We start from the raw sequence: 27,817 nt of genomic DNA, 5'->3' as shown, positions 1-27,817 counted from the left end.
GTGTATGTTCTGGTTTGCACTGAGTTCTGTCTGTCTGCACAAGAGCAGAAAAACAGCTATATATTTAGTGATATAACCATATAGAAAACTACAAATACAGTTAGAGTTCAGTATAGGGTGTTCATAATGCTTTATTCTGACTCTTTCATAATGCTCTATATTAACCTCACAAACTGACACGCAACGCAGAGCCTGACGTCAGTCACGAGAGTTCACAACACTGAAGCCTATCTGAAGAAATAAAGCAAACCAACCATAAAATCATTATTTGTTAAATACACAGTCATATTATAGCACCAACATGAATTTATGTTCATATGTGTTGTAGTCCCCCTTTTTCCATTAAAACTCTTTTGTGAGCTGACAAATTTAAACAATCGTTACATGGGACTATCATCAAGAGCAGCATTCATAAATGTACACTTACATTTTTCATTATATAAAAAATGACAAGGAATGACATGGTGTGGAGGCAAACGCAAACCTGACATATGCATACACAAAATGATCCAGAGCTGAACTGAAGAAAATATTATCCCTAAAAGCCCACTCGTATTCCTGTCACAAACATTGACAATATCTAGCCAGGAACATCAGAGCCAGTCAATGTCAGCAGAGTATTTGCGTGAGGTCATAAACGGCACTAAAAATTATTAAAGATTGTTACGAAAGTGTCAAGGCTTCCTACATGAAGTAGGATTTAGTTAAGTGCAGCCATAGAACCGAGTGCTTCGAAACATTTAAAAGCTCAGTGCCGCTATTACTCAGTTAAAGGGCTTTTAAAACTAACAAGATATCCCCACTGTTTGAGTACATGAGTGGAAATAAAAAATAACTGCTTTTAAAGCTAATACAAGAGTTTGAGCATCACATATGGGTAATTCATTTCTATAATGTTGGGCCTCTGTGTTTAAAAACATCACATGATTAAAGCCCAAAACCAACTTTTTCTAAAGACTGTTTACAAAAAAATGAATACTCTACTTTTTAAATCAGTAGATTTACTGACCTCTTGGCACCAGATTTAAGAGCTCACTGATTATTTCCCTTTATTTCTTACTGGTGCCTACATTTTTCATTGAGAAAGCTATTACCCAACAACTGATGCTACATGAAAAGCAAAAAACAATTCAAAAGCCTCCCTCTTGCAAAATTATAAACAATGATTCTGTACAGATGTTCAGTTTAGCATAGCAGTCGCTTTAAGAGGCAGATTGTACAACAATGAAGTCTAGCACAGCAAAGCTGATTACATGTTAAAGCTGGATGTGTTCATCGAATGATTGGATCTACTTTAACTTAAGAAATGGTAGATCTCATCTGTGATTACCACATAAATTATCCTATTTACACATGATTGCGGATACAGAAAAGTTGTACACTTCGGTGTAATCCATTTTTGGATACGTATGACATCATCAAGGCGGACTTAAAGGGATAGTTCACCTAAAAATGGCAAATCTCTCATCATTTACTCACCATCACGTCATTCATAGGCTTTCCTCAGATCTGAATTTCACTGTAAGTCTTGGAACGACATGAGGGGTAAATAATGGCAAAATGTTCATTTTGCATGAACGATCCCTTAAGTTCACCTGTCTGAAAAGCAATACAGTGATTCTGAATGCCAGTTTTGCTCAATAAAAAAATACTAATAATACAAATAAGAAGAATTATTACCTGAAATGCCTAAGGAGACTTAAATGACTCTTTCACACATTTCCATGGTGTTTGACAGCAACATATGGTCAGAGAAGCACTTCAGCTTCTGTTCACATATACACTGTACGATTATGAAAGAAAATTCATGTCTAACCCACAAAGTCAAAGTGTTGCATTTAAAAAATAGGTTGAAACATGTCGTGCATTTTGTTGCATCACTACAGTAAAGTTCAATTTGTTTACATTTGTTAATTCATTAGGTATTTTTACATCATTTAGTAATCTAGGCTAATGGTAATTTATAAATATGCTATTGTGGATTGTTAATTTATATTTGTTTACAACAGTAATACTAATTCATGCAACTTCAAATATTAAAAAGTGCAAACTACCATTGAAAAGTTGTCCTTGAAGATTGGGTGGATTTTTTCATGTTTTTGAAAGCCTCATGCTGAGCAAGGCTGTATTTATCTGATCAAATATACAGTAAAAACAGTCATATTGTGAAATATTATTAGAATTTAAAATAACTGCTTTTTAAAATTCCTGTGATGTCAAAGCTGAATTTTCAGCATCATTACTCATTTTCAGTGTCACATGATCCTTCAAAATCCTTTTAGTTTGATGATTAAGATTTCTTATCAATGCTGAAAAAGTTGTGCTACTTAGTATTTTTGTGGAAACCATGTCTTTACTGTTAGTTTTGATCAATTAAATGCATCCTTGCTGAAAAAAATTATTTACTTTCTTTCTTACTAACCCCAAACATATAAACAGTCGTATATGTAGAAATTATCATTAACCTAGATTAATAAATGCTGTAAAAGTATAGTTCATTGTTAGTTCATGATACCCAATGCATTGAATTGAACTGAACATTATTGTAAAGTGCTTTGCATTTTCTAAGAAAATCATAAGCTGACATGTGTAGAATCAGAGCAAGAGGAAAAAAAAATAATTTTTAGACTAATGAGACCTCTCAGTGAAGTTGGTCCACAGTAAGAAATGTACTGTACCAGTACAGTTGTTTTAATTAACTTGACTTGCTGGTTGAGAAACAGCACCTGGTATGCATTACTATGTTTGTAATGAACCATTTTAACTGCCTAGTAGTGTATCCTGTTTAGTTCTGATTTAGGCTGCCAAGGAGGCTTTCCAAAGATGGTGTGAACGGTCCATTGCTGAGTCGAGTTGCATTTGTGCCTGTTATTTGCTGGTTGCAAAGTGGAAGTGTTCATAGTTGTACCCTGCCAAAACTGTGTGCGTACTGTATCTGTTCAGTCAAAAGCACAATGCTGAATTCTGTTTGTAACAGATCTCCCAGGTTAGCGGCCTTTGAAGTAGCTCTCAAAAAAAAAAAAAAAACACAGCTGAATGGTTCCTGGTTACAATGGTAGTAAATGTCACAGAGCTGCAGTGACTCCACTTCACCAGCAGGTGGCTGAAGTTCACAGGGATTTAGACAAAGTCCATGGCTCTGAAAAAATTGGAGCTCATTTGTCTGTGACTTAACATGTTTGTTATGACGCCCATTTGAAAAAGCATGATTTACACTTAGAACTCATCTGCACATCTCTCGCTTGAGGACAAATAACTCAAATCCCAGAAAGCAGCTGAGATGACTTGCCATTTGATTAGAGCTATGTTCAGTATCAAGTAATCAATAAAACGCTTATACACTTAAAATTAGAACAAGGAAATGTTCTGGTCAGTAAAATGTCCCAATATACAGGCAGACGAAACACGCAAGTAAAAAAAATGGTCTGGTACTTGTCCTTAAATGACCAGAGTGTGGGAGGTGGAGGGGGGACAAAATCGTCCTGTACTACAACAAATGAGAGTGACAGTAAATACTGAGTGAATCCATCTGTGTGTGTTTGTAGGGTGCAGACACAGGTCAGAACTTGTTCTGTTTTAGTTTGTCGATGTGGTAGCAGAGCTTGAGAGCCGGGCCCAGTTTGAGTCCCAGGTACTTCATGATCATGTCACTCTTCAGGAGAAGAAGAGCATCCCCATCAATCTCCTGAAGAAGTAATCACAATGTGCACAACAGAATGCTTACTGTACACATGAAATAATGTTTTACAATACTGCTAGTGAAGATGTCATAAACATCTGGCCCAAAATGACAATTATTTTAATGAATACTGTGAAAATAGAAACTAAATTATGTGAGTGGTGCAGAGTGGAAGCAGAGCTTAAAAACAGCATAGTAAAGAACTTTGCTGTGAAGCAGTAATGGTATAAATATTAACTAGATAAGTAAAGTTTGAAGACTAATTTTAATGCTGACTTGACAAAGCCTTGTCTGAAAGTTTAAAATAACGTTTAAAAGCTTGAAGTTTGAAGGCTAACATGTTTAGCACATTGATAGTATGTTGCATCTGATCTGAGTTTGGTGGTCATGGCTTAAAAACTCTAGGACAATTTACTGTCAAGTCAACATACTTATTATAATATTTATAATCCAACTTAAACTGCACATTCCACCTGGAAAATAATCATCTCTCCCTCTATTTCTTCACTTGTAGCAAACATGTGGCGAATTACATAAATTTGAAGCTAAAGTGAACCTGCAGTGCTTTCCAATAACAATTCACACATAACCACCATACTCAAAGCACCTACTGAGATGGACTCATTTCTGCATTTAATTAAATCACAGGCTTTTGCGCTTTAATAATCACATGATTCCAATTTCAATTCGGCTAAGTGTGCAGCCCTGGATGGAAGAGTAAATTCAATTTCGTTAGTGTTAAATTGTACTTTTCTTTTGTTCTAATCTAAATAAGCAATGTGCAAAAAAGTCTCATGTAACATTCAGCTCAGGTGGTTATTTTAACAATTATGTGAACTTGAATTGCTTCTGAACGCGTGAGTTGTGAAAACACAGTTGATCATATTCAGGGTTTTCTAACTTGAAACTGAACTAGTGTTACCCACATAGGCTCAACACATGGTGTTTGTTTGCCACTAGTAAATAAATGTCAATCAAACTCACGTGTTTTCTGAAGAGATCCACGTGAGGGCCCAGTGCTTGAGGGTCTGCATCCTTGATAAACCACACCACCTCATCCACACTCCACCTGGAGGGATCCTTACTGGGTGGGGGCTTTGCCTCCCCTCCCTCTGGGGATGGACTGTAGGCTATATAAAGAGAATTCAGGTTCAGAGATGGTAAGGATTTTATTCTTGGTTGCCATCAAATTTTGGGCAAATTCATGTCCAAGCTGAGAGGGTAAAAATACTTAGAAATTAGTTGTTAATCAGTATACTATACCAGTGGTTTCCAACCTTATTGAATCCCAGGGCCTCCATTGTCCACAACAGATTACCCCATGCCTCAATTGAGTTAGTTTGAAGGTTTTTTTTTTAATGTATCACTCAATTTCTGCCCAATAAAATATTTTAGAGCTTGGCATAATTAGAAAAACATTTTCTGCTCTAGAAATCACATATATTTTTCTGTCATAGTTAAAACCGAACTTTTATTTTGATGGGTTGTTGTGAAGACCTTTAAGACCTTTTTTCTCCAAAGAAATGCTCATGAAGTGTCTCTAGAGACTTATTTATGTGTTCATGTACTCATATATTGAGGCGGCAGATTCTGAAAACACAGCGAGCATCATGCATGCTTCAGTTTGTGTGTAGTAAAGTAAAGTGCACGTCTGCTCCATTCATTCACCAAGAGACATGCAGAACATGCAGGATTCATATTTAAATAGTATTTTGCAGCTTAATATTCACACATGCTAGTCCATATCACGTTTTGACTTAAATGTGCTGACCTAATTTTGATTTATTCATCCAAATTTGGCAAATTCTATGACATCTGCATCATACAGTTCCATTTTTATGACTGGATTCCGCATCGCAGAAACCATAGGGCCCTATATATACCATTTAGTTTTCAGTGTTTTGATTCTCTCTTGATGTCTTCTCACATATAGTGAGCATCTTCTCATCTAAAAACATAGTTTTAAAGTAGTGCGGAAACACTATTGCTGCTTCTGTGAATAAGTGGACATTTCTTCTCTTACCACTTCTGTTTCCTTCCTGGAATGTGCTGGGACTGGCTGCCTGCCTGCACATGCCTCCAGAGTAGGCAGTGCCAGAACGAAAACCGTACGCAGGTTTACTCGCTGTGTACGGTGAGGACACCGCACCATAGGCAGAGTCACTGGGGTCAACCGAATAGCGCTTGGGGTCCATTGAATCGCCATGGTAATTGTCCACCATTGAGTCTGCTGCACAAAAAGAAATGCAATTTAGGGAAAATAATGCATGAAAAGGCTTCATTTGGCTCTCTTGAGTGCAGATTGTCCTGCATGGTTTAGTCCAAACCAAATTATATACATAGATGCTCAATCAATCCTAACAAAACACATCTTTCTGTCTTTCGTCGCTCAAAAAAATGACTAGTGTTGTCTGATTCACAAAAAAAGCGAAGCTTTCAATGAATCACATAAATGCACAGTTATGAGTTTAAATCAGTCTAACAAATTTTTCACCAATAAAACTCACTGAATATTTTGTCATGTCCGACGAGAGATTTTTCAATAAATATATAAAATCAGTTAAATGAAACCGTAAATTAAAGTATTACAATATATAACCAAAATAGTATATTTATGTAGTTGTAGTATTTTTTAAATGTAGTTTATGTAGGTCAAATTTTGGGGTAGACAGTGGTTTCTGCCACAGCAAACACAGCTGTCTGCAGGAAACACTGATATACATACAGTGTATATCGGCATCTTCGAGAGTAGGTTTTCCTCTCTTAACCACGTTAACCATTGACATGGGATTGAGTCATGACAGAACCTTTGCTTGTGTAGCTGTGTGGCAAGATTCAGTGTTACACTGAAGTTAATGGTCTAATCTCTAGAGCTCCAAAACCACATTCAAGCAGGAACGAGAGAGAGAAAGAGAGAGAGAGAGGGAGAGAGATGGAGCCAACAGAATTTAAACACTCAAACCACAGGCCACTCACAGAGGCACTCAACCTTTCACTGCCACTTAAAAAGCTCAGCTTGCACTAAAGGCCTCCTCTGCATTTTCAGAAGGGCAAATTTGACAGCAACAGAAAAGAGTGCAGATGCATTCAAATTGCCAAATTACAAAACATCCAAGACAAAAAAATTGTCTAATATATAAAACCTAAGTTATGCTGTGTCGACTGTATAGGGATAGATGTAAACACAGCTCTATTAAAGGGCAGAAGAAGGGTATGAAAGAGTAGATTAACAGAGGTCACGTAAAAGCTTGATGAGCACGCACTTGACTTGGGCTGTCTGTCTGAGTGCTTTTCAGCGTGGAATGAAGAAGAGGAGGAGGGAGACGATGAAGGGGCGATGGGCTGGTCACTGAAGAGATTCTCACACAACAGGCTTCGGCACAACTTCTTGAGGAAGCGTAGGACGTAGCCCACGCTGTTGACGACTGGCAAACTCAACAAATGCTGCTTACCATCAAAGGTGGCTGAGGAAGAGAAACAAAGAATGTTTAAATTCAAGTAAACTGCACATTGTTGAAAACTGTCTTAATAATACTTATACAGCAAGACTTTATTTTTTATTATACGTAGACATTACATACAGTTTTACATCAAAGTGGCCGATGCAAATGCGAATATCTTTTAATACATGTAATATTTTAAATACATACTATAGTTGTTTAAATTCATTTTTAATACGTTGAAAGTTTGTTACATTTTGAACTTAATTTAAAATACAAATACATTTATAAATAAATATTTCCTCTAAAGCATGAAAACAGAAATTGTGCATTGTCAATTAATATAGATGATGGTAATATTATCTGATAATCATAGTTATTTTTGATGATAACCTAAAAATGGCATTATACTGACAGATTAATCTGCTCTGGACAATATACCTATCAATCACATAATTAAAACTGTACAAATTGTTTTTTAAATAAACCTCTTATGCTCACCAAGGCTGAATTTATTTGATCAAAATATAGTAAAAAAAAACAAACATTAAAAAAGCAATCAACATATTTTAATACATTTTAAAATGTAATTTATTCCTATAAAGGCAAATCTGAATTTTCTATTACTCCAGACTTCAGTATCACATGATCATTTAGAAATCTTTCTAATATGTTGATTTTATGCTCAAGAAACATTTCTTAATATTATCAGTTAATATCACTAAATGTTGTTGAAATGTATGAAGCTCTTGTGCTGATTAATATTTTTGTGGAAACTGTGATAAAAAAAAATAAATCAGGATTTTTTGAATAGAAAGTTCAAATGAACCGTATTTGTATGAAATCTTTTGTAACATAAAAAGTATTTTGATAAATTTAATGCTTCCTTGCAGAATAAAAGCATTAATTTCTTTATAAAAAAAAATCTTACCAGCCTCAAGCTTTTGAACAGTGCATAAAAAGGATGAACATCAGAATGCAAAATGATAATCAGAATGGAGGCACGCATTTGTGTTGGCATGCAAATGAACCTGAGATCTTTTCTCCCCCGTAGCCCTCAGTAAGCAGGGTGAAGACGGCTTTCTGCTGAAACGCGCTGTCAATGCAGCCCTGTACTGCCTGCTGCAGAACCACAGAGGGCCTGGCAGGACCCAGGTGATCAGGCAGCTGCAGCACCTTCTGCCTGTCCAGGTTAGGACCCGTGTTCACATGCTTATTCACGTAGATACACACTGTAATAAGATGGAGAGATTTTAGAGATGGAGAAAAAGAGAGAGATGAACAGAAATATATTTCTTATAGTAACTGTGTAGAATTAGCAATATCTGCATTTATAATGGAATTAGCATAATATAAAACTGCTGTAATGGCATATCTTTTTATCAGTACACATTCAAGCCGTTGTCTGATTACCTTAGAAAGCAAAAGCAAAGCAAAGTTAAACACCACAGTTGATTGCAATGCTATGCAAGGTAATTAGCTTTTATCTTGCTTTTGTGAGTTTTGAAAATGATTTTATTTGGTTAGCTGGTAACGTATCCTTAAGTTTTTGTGTAACTGTAGCAATAAGTAACTTTAAAAGCACAGCAAATGAATAGCACAAATAACATGTCACCACAATAATCCAAAATGAATTCATGATCTATAAAGACAATGCCCACATGTAATTGTGCAACACACATACACTGAAATATTGGCACACAGTGCATGTCTCAGATTTTACTTTTAAATCCTCAAATATTTGTCAAGGAATCTTCAAATATTTGAGACCACCTTTATAGATTGTTTCCAGAGGTCAGGAAAGGAGAACTGCATTTCATATACAAGAAGATATCACATCCTTATCACGGGACCCAAGAGACAAGCAATAAAAGAAAGGGTGGGAGGCAAAGGAGAAAAGACATGAAAATAAAATCTCGGCTCATGTGACAGCTTATGTTTCTTGTATCATGAACAGTGTTTTATCCTGTGTATTTAAATAGTTGTTTACCTGAAAAAGGAATAATTCATCAAAAATAAACCTGATTTGAAAGTGTAATTAAAATACTAAATTCACACACTTAAAACTACAAAGCAAAATACAAATACAAATTGCTGCACTTCTTGAGGTAATGTCTTTAAACTATATCACATACTGTAAATCATGCCTAAAAATCAGCTGTGGTTTTACGAGCCAACCCCAGGCAATACATTTTTGATTAACCCAAATAAAACCAACCTCCCTCAATAGGAACCATTTCCATGTATTCAATCATCTCAAGTGACTTACAAAGGAGGAAAAATACAAGCATGAGCGAGTCATTTTAACAAAAAACAATAGGTTTTGTATGCATTACCACAGAAATAAAAAAGAAAGCCAGAAAAAGAGAGAAAGCAGCCTGTGTAGGAATCCACCAATCACTCGCCCCCCTCCCAAATCCTCCCACACAATCTGTCCCCACTGACTTCCCTCGCTCGTCTGCAGCATGCGGATGCTTTAATCTGACAGATTGCCATGCTGAGGGATTTCCTCCATCGTCTGTCATCTAGAAGCGCCATGACCAGGAGTCAGACACACACACAAACACTCCCTGTGCCGCCCATGGCCTAAAATAATCACAAAAAATAGCATGTGCGTGTGTTTAAGAATGTGTAACAGGATAAAGTCAATGAACATTGAGTGTGGGAGGACTGATATGACACACAAAGCCTTAAAATAGATAACTGATGGCAACATTACTGACATGCCAGACATGTAGACTTACAGACACTGAAAATGTTGCACACTCAGGAAAGGCTACATAAATTAACATGCACAAGCAAACACGTTTTCAAGCTCAAAAGCTATTAACAATGACCTCGGGTCATCAAGGTCATGACCTCCACCAGCAGCCGCAACAAGTCCCTTGGCGACCCCCACAACGGTCCCACACATACTGGAACACAGGTTTGTGAGCATTGAGATGTTTTGTCAAATTTCTGTCTTCAAAGAATTAAAGGCAATATGCTGATGTCAAACATATGAAAGCGTCAGCATGAATCTGGACAAAATGAATATGGTTTTTCAAATGTACTAAAGGGACTAAAAGAGAGCGTGACTCTTCCACTGTACAAAGAATTAAAGTCTAGAAACCTGGTGGGCAGACAAAAGCCTCTTGTTCGGCAACTGCTCCCTACAGCAAAGGGATTAAGCTTTGAGAACTCAGGATTGAGTTTAGCCGTACCGTCACATCTTCTCATGTTTAAAGCAGACCTCATGGAGAACCAGACAGGTGCATTGAGATGCAGCCTCCACTCATTGAAAGGCAGAATTTAGATCACACAAGCTGTAGTTAGGATGTGAATTCATTCTCAGCTCATTTTTTTAAATATTCCACTAAAAAAACAATGTAGCAGAACATAATTGATCTCTCCACTGTAATAAAGAGATAAATTGGATGATAATGCCTCCAAGGCAAAGGCAGTCAGGTCCCTCAATAATGTCCCTTAAGACTCTCACACCTATTAACCTTTAAAATAAGAGATGCAACTACTCTTTTCTCTCTGTTCCCTCTCCTTCAAGTGATGGATGTTATTGCCAATTGGATGGGCAGACCATGTAGACCACTGGGTCCTGACCTCAAAGATTGAGTGTGTCTGTGCCGTATGAAATCATTACTGGCTACATTCACACAGACTGAGTTTGGATTGACAGATCAATGTATTGAAGTCTTATCACAACTGGCACAACAATATTTGAATTCTTAATATTTAGGTGCATGGATGAGCAGCTGAAGTGGACTATATAATTACTTAAAGATACATTACCATTCACAACTGTTGGGTGCATACTTTAAAACAAAAAAAGAATGCATTAAATAAATAAAAAATATTTAATATAAATAATAACTAATAATAAATATTTTTTGAGCATCAACTGAGCATGAATGATTTCTGGAAGGGTCATGTGACACTGAAAGCTTTACCTCAGGAATAAATTACATTTTAAATTAGAAATCGGTTATTTAAATTGTAATATTTCACAACATTACTGTTTTTACAGTTTTCAATAAAAATGTGAGCTTTGATAAGCATAAGAGACCTCTTTCGAAAATATTTAAAAATCTTACAGACCTCTTACAAGTTTTGACCATTAGTGTATACTATGGAAAAACATTTCATCGATAAATTAAAAGGCTTATTGTAAAGAACTTTCTGTAAGATTACATTAGGTCAGAGAATTAATACAGAATTAATTAAACAAAAGAGTCAATACATCCTCATAGTTTAACTGTAATAGATATTGTTGCCCTAAATAACAGATAAGAAAAAATATCTGGGCAGATATCCCCCTCATATCATCTTGATAAAATAACAGTTATCATAACTCCAATATATGGGTAGAGTTACAGCCCCCACTGGGCGCTAAAAAGAGAATGAGATGCCACTGAGTCATAATGTGACTCCTCTGAGGACAGTGATTCCTCTAATGCTCACATTTTATTATTCCCTTAATAGTAAGAGCGGGTTACTAGTTTCTGGGATTGGCACAGCAACACTGCAAATAGTAAAACTGGCAGTCTGCAGAGGTTTGTGTGTGTTCGTTACCTGTGAGGACCTGTGGGGTGGCTGAGTGGGGGATAGTAGCAGCGTCCTGGGGGATTGAGCTCATGTCTGGCTCCGGGGTGCTGCTGGGAGGAGAGATGGCTAGGGGTGTCATCAAGCGAGACTTCAGCTATTAACAAAAAACACATCATATTTATTATTATTATTAATAATATTATTTTATATGATAATATTTACATATTTATAAAACATAAATATAACATGCATATTACAATATGAGATTTTTTATATTATAATAAAAACATCCCAGTGTATATTTGATGTCATATTATTGTTATTATTATTACAGTAATATACATCTATACTTCTTTAAAGGCAGTAAAATATTATTATTACTATTTTTAAAACATGTCTATTATCCTAATCATACAAATAATACTGCAAGGCTCAGATATCTAGATATTAATGTTTCCTTTTTTTAAATTACATGCTATATTAAAATGAGCAAGAACATCTCTATTTGTTCTCTATTTAATGAGCCACACGCCATTACAATGAAATCACAAAATAAAATGCAGCCAAATACCACCGTTTCTGTTATACATCAAGTAGCAAATTTGCTTGATTTATTTAAAAGTTTTTGAACTCAGGACGACTCGCATCAAAAGCAAGATATATGAGACTGGACCATATCTTGCCTAGGGCACCAAATGTTGGGGTTCCCCATGTCCAAAATCCCTATTTAACCCTTTTTACACCGAATGTGTTAACAATTTCCTGATAGACAGGAAATAACCCAATTAAGAAATCGTAAAATGATGTAAAATATGTGTTTTGGAAGATAAACTCTCCCTAACACTGCTATAAAAAGCAATAACCATCAGGTTTAAGTTAAGCAAAAATATATTTGTGGTAGCATGTTGCTCTTTAAATCAGCAGCAGCGACATTATGAGGCTTGTGCTCAGGCACACGGCTAAAAATAACTCCGCAGCAGCAGACTGCAGATGCATCAGTCAAAGAACAACCACCCTATCACCTCCTTCTCTCGTATAGTCAACATCAGATGGGCCTACCTACAAAGCATTACTCTGTTCCTCTAGCTAAAGCATCATAAGTGTTACACACGCACCATTATGCACTACTTGATGACATTTATGTATTTGGTAGACCCATTTGAACAGTGAAAAGGCCTTATCTTTGTGGCCTACGCATGCATGCGCGTATTTAAACAGACACACAAACACTCTGATATTTACTGACCTTAAAGCCAGGCTTCCTCCCTCTCTTCTTAGGCACTTTAATGGGTGGGAGGGATTCTGGGTAGCGACTCTGATATTCCGGGTGCCTCTTTAGGGGTGGGCGACCCCTCTTGCGACCTGGAACTTTTCCACTTGGGGGCGGGAGGAAGGAGGGGCTAATTGCCCCAGGTGACTGCATCTCTACACCCCCTGATTGAATTGATGCAGTAGCAGGAATACTCATCAGACCTGAGAGAGAAAAACACAATGTCAGAATGTTAAACTGTATTTACATTGATATTTAATATTTTTTAATACAATAGGTCACATGTTTTTCTTGATTTAAAGTAAAAAATTGTCATTCTGCTTCATGTGCTGGAGATTTTACTTTACAAATACACTGAATTGTATAACGAGTACACGTGTCTACTAATTGGATAATTATAAGCTATAAACAAAACCAAGACAAAATCTTTTTAACATCCAACCATAAATTCATCATAAAACTCTTCAACACACCACCAACCAAAACACGCATACACAGAAATATATGTAGTCAAGTATGAAATTTTTGGTTCCCACACCTTTAGACCAATGAATTTCCATGATTTTTCATTTGTCAGTCATTCGTGATTACTGGATAATTTTAGTAATCTGAAAGAAAAAAATATATATAAAAATAAACAATATAGCAATTTTAGCTGAAATTTATAACTGAGCATAACTATAGAAATTATTCAATTAGAATAGTGTATAAGAAAATATTTTAGATATGTGACCATGGATCACAAAACCAGTCATAAGGGTAATTTTTTTTTATTTATACATCATCTGAAAGCTGAATAAATAAGCTTTCCATTGATGTATGGTTTGTTAGGATAGGATGATATTTGGCTGAGTCTGAGGAATCTGAGGGTGCAAAAAAAATCTAAATGTTGAGAAAATTTAAAGTTGTCCAAATGAAGTCCTTAGCAACACATATGACTAATGCAAAATTAAGTTTTGATATATTTTCAAAATATCTTCATGGAACATACTTTACTTAATATCATAATGATTTTGGCTTAAAAGAAAAATCGATAATTTTGATATTGTTACAAATATACCCGTGCTTCTTATGACTTTTTTTTACTTCTTATGACGTTTTGTGGTCCAGGGTCGCATATATATATTATATATATATATTAGTAACTGATAAAATAGTTTAAAAATTAAATTAACTACAGAAGAAGATATCTATTGAACTTTCAATTATAGTTTGCATTTTATTTATTAGGATTTTCTTTTCCAGGGACTAGAAATCACAGTTTTAAGATTCCCTGATATTTCCAGGTTTTCTATGGGAATTTCCCTTTCCCTTAATTCACAGAAAACAAACATCAAACCAACCAAAACCAAAGCAGTTTGAATTCACCTAACAGTCAATGTTTTAACATATTCATTCTGAGATTTCAACTCAAACACATGACCACAGCTCAAACACTGCAACCTGTAGTGCAACCTGCAAACTAGCAGCTTTTCCTGGAAACATCACAGTGAAACAAACAAGATAACAGTACTTAGTGCTACAGCAATGCTGTCCAATTAAAAAATAGAAACAATGCAGAAAAAATATAACATACGGACCATCCATAATTACATATTACCATCATATTTATTGTATAAAAACCAGAAAAACATATTTCATAAACCCTACACATGTGAAACTGGGCTGGTATGAATTGTTTGAAGAACAAAAGCTTGATGGTGAAGCTGTGAGGTGGCCTACACTGTGCAGACTGTGGAAGAAACAGACACTGAGCCACATAAAAGCATCTTCACTAGCCTCTGCTCTTCCAACTCTCTCTCTCTTTCTCAGTCAGTCCCCCTCCCCCAGTCCTCATTCACTCTCATCCCCTCCCCCTCCAGCTGTGGCGCCTGGCCTCAAGATTGGCCCTGACAGAAGGCTTCCCCTGCTCTCCTCCTCTCTCATCCTTCCTCTTTAAGTAAGTATTCCCTGGAACTCTATTGAACTGGGACCTTTTAATGTGGAATTTTAGGATCTAATTATTTAATTATGATTCCTGGACAAAGAAATTAGTAATACATATTATAAATTACTTCTCACAACTACAGTTAAAATAATAATAATAAAATTGGGATAATTATTGATCATTTTAATTATCATGTTCCCTTTTAATTATTTGTATTGATTCTGTGACTAAATACACAGAACATGATGGGTAATAAATTTGCAATATGTGAAGTGCATTCGCTGTGCATAGTCTGGACAGACAATAGACACTTTGAAGCTCAGCTGTGCATGCAAAAATAATAAAATGACATGAATCTACTTTTCTGCTTTCCAGATAAACATTCCTGAGACTATATGACAAATAGTAAGAATACAAAAGTTATCTGCACAAAACATCAAGTAGCACATTCCATGTGATACATTATAAACAAAATATAAAAGGAATCATCTATTTTAGCTATTATTACTTGTTTACAAGACAAATAGGGATGACCTCAATTTCACATTATATTCATATGCACTTTCTAAACATCAGATCATTTCCGCTCACCTGCGCGCGCGCTCTCTCTCTGCCATGCATCAGCCAAGCCATGCGTAATTACATTAATCTATTTCTCACGCACAATGGTTTTTCCTACAGCTACAACGGCAAAACGTCCAGAAAGCAGCCAGAGAGAGCGAGCGCCATTAAAAATAGCGCGTCAAAAATAGAGCACCGTTCCACATGCGCGTGTTCATGTTTACGAGCAGCTTTGCATTGCGCGAGCTCTTCCTTCCTTATCTCCTAGTCTCACTGTGAAATCAGTGGCACGTAAACACATTTTAAATGTATGAACACTCACCGAGCTCTCAGCGCTGGAGCGGAATCGTTATCAGCAATGTCAAGAACAACGTATCAAACTCGCTTCCGTGCCTCTGTCGTTTCACAGACCGGCCGCTTCTGAAAGCCCAGCCAGCCCTGAGAGCCACGGCGCGCTCGCGATACCACCGCGCGCTCCGCAGCCGCTACTTCTTCCCCTTTCTGTCGTCATGGCAACTAGGCGCCTAACATCCTCCCTTTGCCATAGTCATAAGCTGATGCAGAGCCTGCGGAATAATTTACACTACAGCAGCGTTTAGAGCAGCCAAGACTCCCAAAACACTATGCCCACTACCAAAAGCTAATGGGCTGAATTTTGTTTAAGCTAGTTGATTTGAAAAATGATGTAAACAGTTTTTCTATGACACATTTTATTTGATTTCCTTTTTTGGACACGTAATAATTAATATAGCCAACTGTAAATTTAATAAATAATTATCTGTATTTGAAAAGAAAAAAAAAATAGTAATATATATATATAAATAAAACAAATAAAAATGTTCAATGCGTAAATCGAAATTTCCTGATTCTCAGCGTAGGTTTAAATCTACAGGACAAACTAGAAGAAATCGCCAGCCTGTTGTATAGTGAGACTTTAAAAGTCCTCAAAAAATAAAAAAGACAAATTATGCATGCGTTTTCTCACATTATGTGGGCATGAAACCGATTTCGAGGTCTTTCTGTGTTTAAATAATGTATACAAACTCTGCAGACAACTACACTGCTACATAAATAAATAAACAAACAAACAAGCTGGTATAGATTACATTTATAAGTAAAAAAACAACATTTTAAAATATAACATGTAATTGTAATGTAAAATATTGTAAAATGAAATAGAAGTAAAAAGTATGAATTATACCTTATAATTATTGACATATTTAACAAGGCAATATGTATACATTCAGCAAAAAAACTGATTTTAATAGTTCAAACAGAGTGTTGTTATATAATTTAATGACACTTGAGGGGTAGTAATTAATATCTAATAATGTAAAATATTTGTTTAATTATTAAGGGAATATCTCCAGCTCTTGAAAACACTATTCTCATTTTGGTAAATTTTATACAAAGGACAATACTCCATATTTAAACACCGTAACTTGCATGCAATCACATTGTCTAAAACAATTTTTATAGAAGCTTGGAGAACAATATTTTGTTCGCCCCTCTTTTATTAAAATGCAGGTGTTTTATTGTGAATCATAGAAGGCCCACCACCACTTTATATTTTAGTAGAATACTATCAAATCAATCACAAAGTGTTTCATGTGCACTGACACACATATGTCATTTAGATTTAAATAACAGAAACACTGTGATTTTAATGCCTCAAACAGCACAATAAAATCCAAGAAATCAACCAAATGTAAGATCACATGTCCAAAAACTCATACAGGCCACATTAAATAGAAAGGCAAACCAGAAGAGATATTGAACTCATCTATTATCAACAACAAACACTGAACCATCAGCACTGCCTGAATGTTTCTGAGCACAAGCCATAATAAGGCACCTTAGTTTAATCAGTTTTCACTAACTGATAACAATAACTCATCAGTGGTAGTGCTAGTCACTTGTCTTATGGTCACTGAGAAGGTTGCTTCACTGACCATGGAGTGCATATACTAAATGCATTCAACCAAACAAACTAAAGCAGACGATTTCAAAAGGTGCCTTTGGGTAAAGCCCCCAATTCTTGGTCTTATCGTTGAACTAGAGGATAATCTCAACACTGCTCTGAAAGACTGAGTCCTAGCACTGTACAGTGAAAGAAGCCTCCTCCTTCCCTTCTGACCCTCCTCAGAAGAACGCTGGGAATGTGTAGCACTCCCTGAGTCAGTGGTGTGTGTGTCTGTTTGGAGGCCGGGGGGTGGGGGGGGGGGGGGGGGGGTAGGAAGGGGGCTCTGGCTCGCGAACCACACACACTCACTCTGTCACATGCTGGCGAGTGTACAGACAATGTAGTCATGTATCTGCTGACTTGCTCTGTCCAGGATAATGTTGTTAGATACACAAGCAGGAAAAGTCATTGTATGAAAAGGTTAAGCCATTGGGCAGAGAGGCAATAAATTACATTTTGGCCCCTTCTATATCAGCACTTTGCTGCTACAAGAAAACTACAAGTACTATAAAAGTACCATCACAAAGCACACACACGTTTCCAGGTGTTCCATGACATTCCATAGACATAATGATTTTTATACTGTACAAACTGTATTTTCTATCACTTCCCCTACCCCTAAATCTAACCCTTACACAAAACTTTCTGCTATTTTAGATTTTCAAAAAAGATTCTTCTAAATGTTTTATAAGCCCTTATGGGGACCATAAAATGTACCCACAAGGTCAAAATGTACTGGTATATCCTTGTGAGGGCATTTGGTCCACATAATGCAGAGAATATGAGGACCACTCATACATACACCCACACACATACACACACACACACACACACTCCTTCACATGCCATCTAACAAACGGACCTGTCCTTGACCTCCCACATGGATACTTGCATGTGATAAACTGCTTCCAGGTCAACTGAAGGTCAAGCCAATTGTCTTTCAAGTCTAACCACACACACACACACACACACACACACACACACACATGCACACAAACAAACAGAACTGAAACAAAAGAGTTCAATTTCAGGATCACCATGCCATAATTTGCAGTGGAATGAAAATATATAGGCCTACATATAATAAAAATAAATGTACTGCTAAATACATAAATTATAATATTACAATATTATAAAATGTGTAAAATATAGTTAGGATGTGCACCTTTAACAAGAAAGAGTCACATGCTTTGAAAACAACAAATGGGTGATCACGTGAACACAGAATCAACAGCACCAGCAAAGTTCAAACTACAACAGATGTACACAAAATCAAATGGGTCATCAGTGAGATCAATAATCAATGTGGGTTGCTATGACAACAGCACTTGCCAATGCAGAAATAAAAGCCAGCAAAGAAAGAAAGAAAGAAAGGTTATTATCTTTGGGACTTGTGAAGAATCTTGCTGGCAGAGCACTAGCTGCTATCACAGAAATCACATCCGCTCCCATGGCTGACAGACCGTGGTTTCTAGGGAGCAGCCATACTGGCCACTATAGGACACAAACCACAAACAAAGAGCAAACTCATGGAAACTGTGCTGGAAACCCAGCCAGTCTGACACAAGTATTCACCAAACCAAAGCCTCCATACAAACCACTTATACAAGTTTTGCTTCAGGACCCAGATTTTAGAAGTGGTGACCTAACACAGCATCAAAACGGTTTAGAATACAAAAGCTTAGAGTATGTCCTATCAGCTGAGACCCAGTGAAATATAAAACGACTGTCTCCCTGGCCACTGCACTCTGTGAAATACATTTAGACAGCCTGACGCAGAGCTGGGCGCCATTCACCCATCCAGCTGATTGCTATATTTAATTTCTAATTATGCCTGGAATACAGAAGCCAATAAATCAAAAGTTAATTAAAGTCATGGATTCATCTTTAGTGGCAACTCAATCATCTCAAACCCATTAACACTGCAGATGAGGGACAACTACTGTGTCTGTGTGTGTGTGTGTGTGTGTGTGTTCATGTATGTCTATGTAATGAATGAGAAAGAGAGGAAGATGGACAAAAGCCTGAAGCATGTTACATTACCTTAGTTTAAAATGTTTGGGATTTTTATTTTTTAATGATTCACCAAGAAAAAAAATGGCATGTGGAGTCAAGTAAACAATTTTCTATCATCATTGTTACTATTTTCTGACAAGAACAGCATACAGTAATCTAAATACCGCATTGCATTCAGATTTAAAGCAAAACTGGATTCAAAGCTAATTGTTTAACTAGCATTTTATAATGTTCACACACACTAATTTTAAACTACCAATTTGACATGTCGACAAAATGCTGCTTTGACTGGAACAAAAGCTCTAGGTGAACTAAACAGAGAACCATCATCAATTTTCTGGTTTCAAAGTCACACGCCCGGAATTGCCTGCAGCCACTGACTGGAAATTATACCTAAAACATTCTCACTGATTGCACACATGCACAAAACGTGCAATACAATGTGCACCCACACATGCATATCTACTAACTCACACCAAAATAACAAAAGAAAAAAAAAAGCAAGCAACTTCAGCCAACGACTAGCACAGAGGAGGGGTTTTGTGAAGAAAGAAAAAAATAAATAAATTGATGTGTTACCCCTCACAAACAATGGCAAGAAGTTATTTACCTCATACATGGCACGTTGCCATAGCAACAGACAAGGGAACCCTGATACTAAAGACCATGTGATCAAAATATAAAAAATAGCACCAAAAATTAGTATATGTGCAAGTCCATTATAGTGCTATATACGATTTCCCTCAAAAAAGCAAAAACCTGGAAAGAACATCTGTTTTTCTTCATTCACAGCGTGAGAATAGTGACTGCAATAATTAAGAACGAAACGCATTAATCTCCATTAATCTTTTTGGAGCCAAACAGTGCTGAATCCCAGGGTCCAATGTAATGAACAGAGGATCTTCTCACTCTTCTTTTCTTTCTGTCTATCTTATCCTCTCTAATACTGTTTTTTCCCCCTCTTGTGCCCAATTATTCTATTCTCATATCTTTGCAGGTCCTTTTCACCAGCTGGAGAACCATCTAAGTCCCTCTTAATGATGGTAAAACCCTGAGTATTATACAAACAGGTCTCTGTATGCAAAAATAGCATTTTATGCACTGTCTATAGATCTGACCTATTTCAGTCATGAACAGGAAGTGAGGAAACAGCATCAAGAAGGCTAATACAACTCTTAGCTTAGGGTTATGCCGATAGACGATAGTATCGTGTATCAAAGACAATTATTATATATCAAGACAATTATTATTATCAGTCTAGTATTATCATCTAGTTACTATTTGAGCATATTTGTTCCACTGTATTTCTTTTTACGTGTTTTTACAGTGTTGCACGTTACAATCAATCACACAAGATTCCGTTGAGTTCATGAATGCAATGGCCAATCAAAGGCGTTCAGATGAGTCATCGCTGAAACACTGGTGTTTTGTTGTTGAGTGCATGCCTTGCTGACTGAATTTCGTTCTCTTGAAAATTCTCTCATCATAAACAAAAAAGTGCAATGTGTGTGCAATGTAAGTATAAGAGACAGCTTCACCGATTATCATGCGAGTGTTTTTTTAAACTGCATAAACTCACGCTACACTGATGTCATTGATGATGTTTTTTGATCATGTTCTTTGCTCGTTTTCTGCAGCTGCAGCTTGAATAACTGAGGAATATCAAGACATCCATATCTTACTTTAATGTGTAGTTAACAGATTACACTAATATCAGGCTGCCATATCCTGGAGTTGGTTCACTCTCTAGCTATAAAACTAAGTAAACAACAAAAAGTAAGTAAACAATTAAATAAATTAGCATGATAATATCATGTATCGGTGATCTTATAGGTTGACGATAGGACTATGGAGCATATCACCCAACACTATTAGCCATCCACATAAAGCTCTTAGAATTTTAATCATGGATTTTATGTTTGCGAACTCAACTGTTGAACTGCAGTTATTATGATTCAATGTCTTACTTTGAGAACAAGTAGGAGGCGTCCTGTCTCGTATCCGACACCCACTCTGCGCTTCCTCTCCCAGGTCAACCAGTTGCCAAAGGCCCCTCCCCCTGTCGTCACGGCGATCGAGGCGAAGGCGGAGCCTAACGCTCTGCACACCCAGGACGCTTGGTATCCAGGAGACAGTGGAATCCTCCAAATCCCTGCCACGCAGTCTCATTCCCACAGCGACTCACACATCGACCAAAACATTACACTGGGAGACACAAACACATATATCAAGAACATTAGAGCAGTGTGCATCACACAAGTCTCAGCTACACCGCTGAGGGACATTAAGTTGTCTAACATCAGATTAGAACAAAATTACCAATGAATGTTCAGTTTCACCACTTTCTGAGTAGAAGAGTGGAAAAAACAGACTGCAGCATCTTGCATCATCAATTTTAAAATGTATTATACTAAGACTGGGAATTTAAAGGGATCTATATTCACAAATCTTTCAAGATTTGCCATTGAAACGATACATTCTTATTATTCTAACTATTTTTTTTATAAATATGGTACATCCTAATTATTTCCCCCCAGAACGTAGGTGGTCCCTGAGAAAACAAAATACAGTTAAAAAAAATTATATTATGACGACAAAATGTAAATGATTATATTATATTATTATATTATGTATACACACACACACACACACACAACTTTAAGTTATTTTTATATTTTAGCAACATTTATCATTTTTGTTTACTAAACTCCTAAACAAAACAACATTACTAAACTTCAACTAAAATTTAAATTAAAACTAAAAAAATGTTTTAAATATTTAAAAAAAATTGAATAGGTATTAAGTCTATGACTGATTATTCTTTGTGTTTCTAGTTCAAATAATCCATATAGATATACATGTAAGGTTGGGTAACACAGCTTTATCTGAGCCTCATTTGGACTTGGGTAACAAAATCCAGCAGCTTTAAATACCCACCAGAATTCCAGTTTCACACATAAAACAAGTACAACCATTTGAAGTGTAAGGGATGATTTCATTAACCCTATTGAAGGAGTCATTGGATTAGAGTTTCTCAAGCATCTTTGTCAGCACAATAAACGATCAGACCAATGCTTTATTTGGCAAAAGAATATGTCTTGCCAGCCATTCCTGACCCAACCACTGGGTAGGCATGTTTGTTAGTCAGCCGAGTGGTGATACAATGCATCTTCAAAGTAAAAATGACCCAAAGTGGTCAGAACATCACACACACACACACACACACACACACACACACACACATACCACCACCACTACAGGCAACTGTGGATTTCAAAATGATCAAACCAAACATGCAATGTAAATGAGTTTCTCCACTACAAAGTTATATGTCCCTGTGCAACGAAGTCAATTTAGAAATCTAGTAATTTAGTACAAGAAGCCTTAATTAAATTCAAGTTTGTAATTTTACTATACACAAATGTATATATGTAGCAACAAACTTTTGTTGTATCATCTGCACTTATTCTACAAAACAGTCTCTAAAAAGTGAAGGACTTCCTAGAGGTTTGTAAACTCTGACTATTTCTATTCTGCATATTAAGGTCTCTCAGATTTAAGTCTTTTAGAACCACAAATAACCATTTCCAATCCTTTCAGCAACAAAATGTGCAGCCTGAAAATCAGATGTTGAATTTGGGTTTTAAAAAAGCAATGAATTCGACTGACCAAAAGAAAATTAATAAAAAAAAGGAGATGCAAATTAGCCAACTGTGCCAAACAGTAGAGCTATTGTTAGGAAAATTGGACTGGAGGAGAATAGATGATTTTTCACCACACAAGACAAAAAAGTCTTGTCTTTTAATAACTATCCTAATTCAAGCATCCTTTAAGACATTTTTTTTTACAGTTTTCAGAGGAAATCTAAGCATTTCAGTCATTTAAATTCATGGCACAACTTTTTCCATCCAAATGTAGTTTAAAGTGAACCATATTCCAACCTAGTTCTCAACCTAGTCCATTTCCAAAGCTCACTCATATGGTTTTAATTACACTTCAATGTGTTCTGATTTCCTGCTTGGAGAAACATTTGATATAAAAAAAAAAAAAAACCTTGCTACGTGTACTGCGTTAAGCTAACTGAGACTTGCATATCATTGCTCTTTTGTTGATTTTGATTGCTTCCATTGTCCTCATTTGTAAATCGCTTTGGATAAAAACATCTACTAAATGAATAAATATTAAAATGTGCATCTTAATGGAAAAAGTCAAATCGTTGCTAAATATTTCAAAAGTACTGCAGCATTTGATAGAGCATTACACTGTATTGCATGTTTAAAGTAGTTAACAGTGTGTACATAGAGTGCACAGAAACAGTCCTACAGTATGCTTGATTTTTCAATTGAATCAATGGTTGCTAGTCTTTGAATGTAAGTGAGATAACTCCGGGAAAACACTGTGTAGTAGTCGAACAAAGGGATGTAAACAGTGACCTATGGAAGTCATTTCACCAGGGGGTTTGAGCACTCCCTAATACTGAACCATTCCTATGTAGTTTAATGAGAGTAATGGGACCCAGCTGATATGAGCCAGTCATATCACACCCTGAGAGCCAGTTTACAATTGAACTTCCTTAGTCTTCAGCACAACAAATCAGTGCAAAAGAGAGCTGTGATTCACTATCACAAAATCAAACCTGAACCCTCTTGCTTTTTAGTTATTACATAATAAATTAAACAGAGATGAGCAATCTGGATGCAGGAGTTTGCATGCTTTGCTCTCACAGCAGACCGGCAGCTGCCCCTGTAATAATGTCTGCCCTTCCAGATAATCCTTTTAGTGAGGGCCACACTTGGCCAGTGCTTTATTAGCATTCATCCATATTTTATCATATTTATTCGTATTTGCCCTTGTGCTCTGTAGGCGCAGAGAGGCTTAGGCTCCCCTTGAGAAATTACTTCAGAAGCAAAAGACAGAATCGGAGACACATTCAGAATTTAAACATTAAAATTCATTGGTGCCCAAGACAAATGCAAACTGAATCTCTTGATTCACATTCACTATACACACACAAACACATTCTGGAATGTTGAAATGACTAAAAGTGCACTCAGTATTTTTTTTAGTTAATATATGTTTACAATCATGACACACATAGGATGAAGACTCTATCAATGGCCTAAAAAAACTGTTTTATTTTACACTGAGGGGTCATGTAATCAAGGCTGACATGTTAAGATTACATGTCAATATGCAATATGCAAACTTAAAGTTGATTTTTAAAAACTAACTTAATGTCTTAATTTAATAACACCGTTGATTGTAATTTTAATCAAATCACAAAAATATCACCCATTTTTAATACTGTAAATTATAATGCTGTGATGCATAAATTCGTGTACAGTATTTACAGATTATTGATATTAGTTTTTAAGATTTCATTTTTGTTATTTATTAATTTAGACAAAAAATGATCAGCTTGGCCATCATTAAAAAATATATTAAAATCGACCACAAAAACAAATCACAAAAAACAGCTTATGATGAATTTAACACACCCTTTACATCCAGAATAAACATGCAACAACAAAACCTTAACAAAAAACTTAAACAACCCAGTGCAGAGCTCCGCCTATCAATGTCACTGTGTTAGGTTGAGTCAGCAAAACAAGAAGACTGAATTTCATTCTGGATGACATTCAGCGAGAGATATTCAAATACACCTTCCTTTAGCTTTACTGTAGTGTTTCAACAACAGGAGACATATTTGAATATCTCAGTTAAAAGTAAGAGGTGGAGCCCAGGGGTAAAAAGCAAGATATTGAAGGACGTCGCATGTGAAAGTGCCACTTATAGGCGATTTCATGTTTTTTCAAAGTAGCACAATCAAAAACAGGGAGGGTATGTGAATAGTGAATGGTGAGGTCATGTGAGGAAGGTCTTGTTAACAGACATAAAAACAGGGGAGTTCATGGTGAGGATCATCGAAATGACCTTCAGGTTCAATGAAATTTCACCCAGCTAAATCTCAATCGTAATCATACTCTCAAGAAACACTTCAGAAAATTGCAGAGCTCATATCGGCACTTGGAAAGGCACTCTGTCTACCAAAAAAAAAAAAAAAAGATTAGCCACCTTTGGGCCAATTACTCCATAATCAAGTCTTATTTCAGGCCCATTTTCAGACCAGGAAGGAGTGTGAATTTTAATGTACCATGTGTGGCACTCTACAACATCCTGCTGATATCTCTGATGCCTCAGCACAAGGTCAACAGAAAATTATTTATCTATCGTTCAGCGGTATTTCCTCACACGAACCATACTATAAACTGTAAAAGGGCAGGGCTGTTTTTGCATGACCCTGAAGTGCTCTGTGACTGCAGTGTGTTTTTCTAACCTTGTAACCAAACACACTTTCACACAGTCCATCTCTAGTGGCTTATTTGGTTCAATAATAAAGAATGTGTGTATCCACTTATTCAGTCTGACACAGTGCCTGAGGGTCTGTTAATACACACACCACTGCATTGTGTATGTGTGTGTGGGTGTCAAGGGGGGAAAGGACCTTCACAGGAGTCATTTCAACCATGCTTAATCCCCAAAGTTGTTCTTTTCCAAAAAAAACATTACTTGAGGATTAATAATTATGACTATTAGAAATCAGGACCACAAGTTTCATGTAATGAAAAGGTGCAATGGAGAATAAGAAATTATGGCCCATAAATGACCGTGACAATACATTACTTTTTTGTGTCTGCAAAAAGCTGTTTGCTTAGCTGAAAGCAATAAAGCAAAATTATTATCAGCTTTCTTATTTACAAATCTTATCTCCCCAAGGCTGAACTGCAGTCCTTTAGTATTTAAGGGAAATTGCCAGCAAAACAAAAGCAAGCACAGGTGGAGCAGATAGGCTGTCCCAGCGGACTAGAACACAAACAACCCTACCCATAGGAAATGTTTATTGCTCAGAGGTTGATCCTTAATAAATCAGAATTCTTACACAATGAAGATCTGAACAAGGTTTCATTTAAATATCAACTTTGCCACAGTTTTCCCAAAAATCATTACAAGAAATAAAAATAGTCACAAATTGGACAACTTTTAGTACAAAGCATTCAAATTCATGTAGATGCATGGCTCAGATAATTTGATCATTAATCTTTGCATTCATATTGAAATCTCTGCAAATCAGAGACATTGCTGAGATCTCATGAGTGAGATTACTGGGGTCATATTTACAGCATAAAATCTGAGAAACAGGAGACAAGATGCTTTTTGCCATTTAAACTCATTGCTGTCTAGGATAAACAATGTAGACCTTAAGAAGATGCCATCTGTGATGTTTATTACGGGTGTAATCAAAAACTGATCTTCTGATCAAATATAAGATTTTACAATACAATATTCATTAAAATTAGGAAACTACATTGACATAAATAAATAAATATAACAAATAATCAAGCTACGCTGCAGAGTATAAATGTATAAAAACATCAAAGATGTCATTAAAATAATCGGTTAAGCTAAAATATTATGTTGTATGATACAATACTTCTTAAAATTAGGAAACTAACTATAAATAAATACGCAACCTACGCTGCACAGTGTCTAAAAGTAAAAAAAAATCGAAGATGTCATTCAAATCATCTGTTTTTTTAATAAAAGACTTGCACCAACGTAGATCTCAGATTGATATCAGTAAGTGCAAATCTCATCTCAAGATCGTCTAAAAATAGACAGACGTGTAGCCAAGTCAACTGAACAGTAAGTTATCACAATTAATACAGCATATCCGTTGATTAATCACCAGTCAGACAATATCGCAGTGGCTAACTTGGCGTCTCGAATGACACTGACATCAGCAAAGATCCACCTAGAAAAGTCCAAATGATTTACCTCTGCTTGTCGACGGCTGCAGCGCTTAGATTGTCGCCTGTCGGAGTCGGGCAGAACAATTTAGCCCAGCTGCAGCAGCTGGACTGCGGGCTCGATTTTCCTCCCGCGCCGCCGGTGCAGAAGTGAAGTCGCGCGAGGACCGCGGCCAGGGCTCCGGGAGCAAAAAAACAGCCGGTTTCGCTTGCACGCAGACACGGTGCCAAACTGATCCGCACCCCGGGGATCTAATTAAATGCCAAGCCACGGGGGCGTATGGTGAAACGTTCATATATTTCGCCTAGGTATGCAAAACGATGAAGAGTAAAACACCCACACAGGATATCCGACTGTATCCCAAAAATCTATTGCATAAATACTGCATGTGTGTATACGGTGCGGGAAATCTCTCCTCGGTTCTTGGGTTTTGGAACAAACCCACTTGAGCCCATGTTTGTGAAATTCCGTGGAGGATTGCGGGCTATTTTAAATAGTGTTTCAGATTCGGCTATATTCGCTAATAAAGCAGTGCGCAACGTTTCGCAATTTAGGATTTTAAACTGTTGTTTTATATTGTCCACAGACTCAAGTAGCCTAATAAAATACATGT

General features: G+C 36.4%; 1 protein-coding gene across 7 annotated transcripts; it reads right to left on the bottom strand.

Annotated features, from left to right (window-relative positions):
* Positions 1 to 108: 108 nt before the first annotated feature.
* LOC306843636 (sex comb on midleg-like protein 4) lies at positions 109 to 27,361 on the bottom strand (the record flags this gene model as incomplete). Of its 7 annotated transcripts, none has more annotated exons than XM_079375222.1 (9): positions 109 to 3,685; positions 4,664 to 4,809; positions 5,703 to 5,906; positions 6,943 to 7,143; positions 8,151 to 8,351; positions 11,686 to 11,812; positions 12,905 to 13,131; positions 13,467 to 13,536; positions 15,739 to 15,856. In XM_079375222.1, 8 exons carry the CDS (start codon positions 13,486 to 13,488, stop codon positions 3,560 to 3,562), a joined length of 1,254 nt encoding a protein of 417 aa, XP_079231348.1. In that variant the 3' UTR covers positions 109 to 3,559. The 7 variants fall into 7 exon arrangements, with proteins under 7 accessions (XP_079231348.1, XP_079231346.1, XP_079231351.1 ...); XM_079375221.1 differs by having other exon boundaries at positions 113 to 3,685; positions 5,703 to 5,909; positions 15,739 to 15,879; XM_079375220.1 differs by lacking the exons at positions 13,467 to 13,536; positions 15,739 to 15,856 and adding an exon at positions 21,363 to 21,564.
* Between the last annotated feature and the right edge of the window lie 456 nt (positions 27,362 to 27,817).

Source organism: Barbus barbus, assembly GCF_936440315.1.
Source record: "Barbus barbus genome assembly, chromosome: 24".
Lineage (NCBI taxonomy): Eukaryota > Metazoa > Chordata > Actinopteri > Cypriniformes > Cyprinidae > Barbus > Barbus barbus.
Note: the sequence above shows the minus strand (reverse complement) of the source record. Positions and strands in the feature narration are given on the sequence as shown.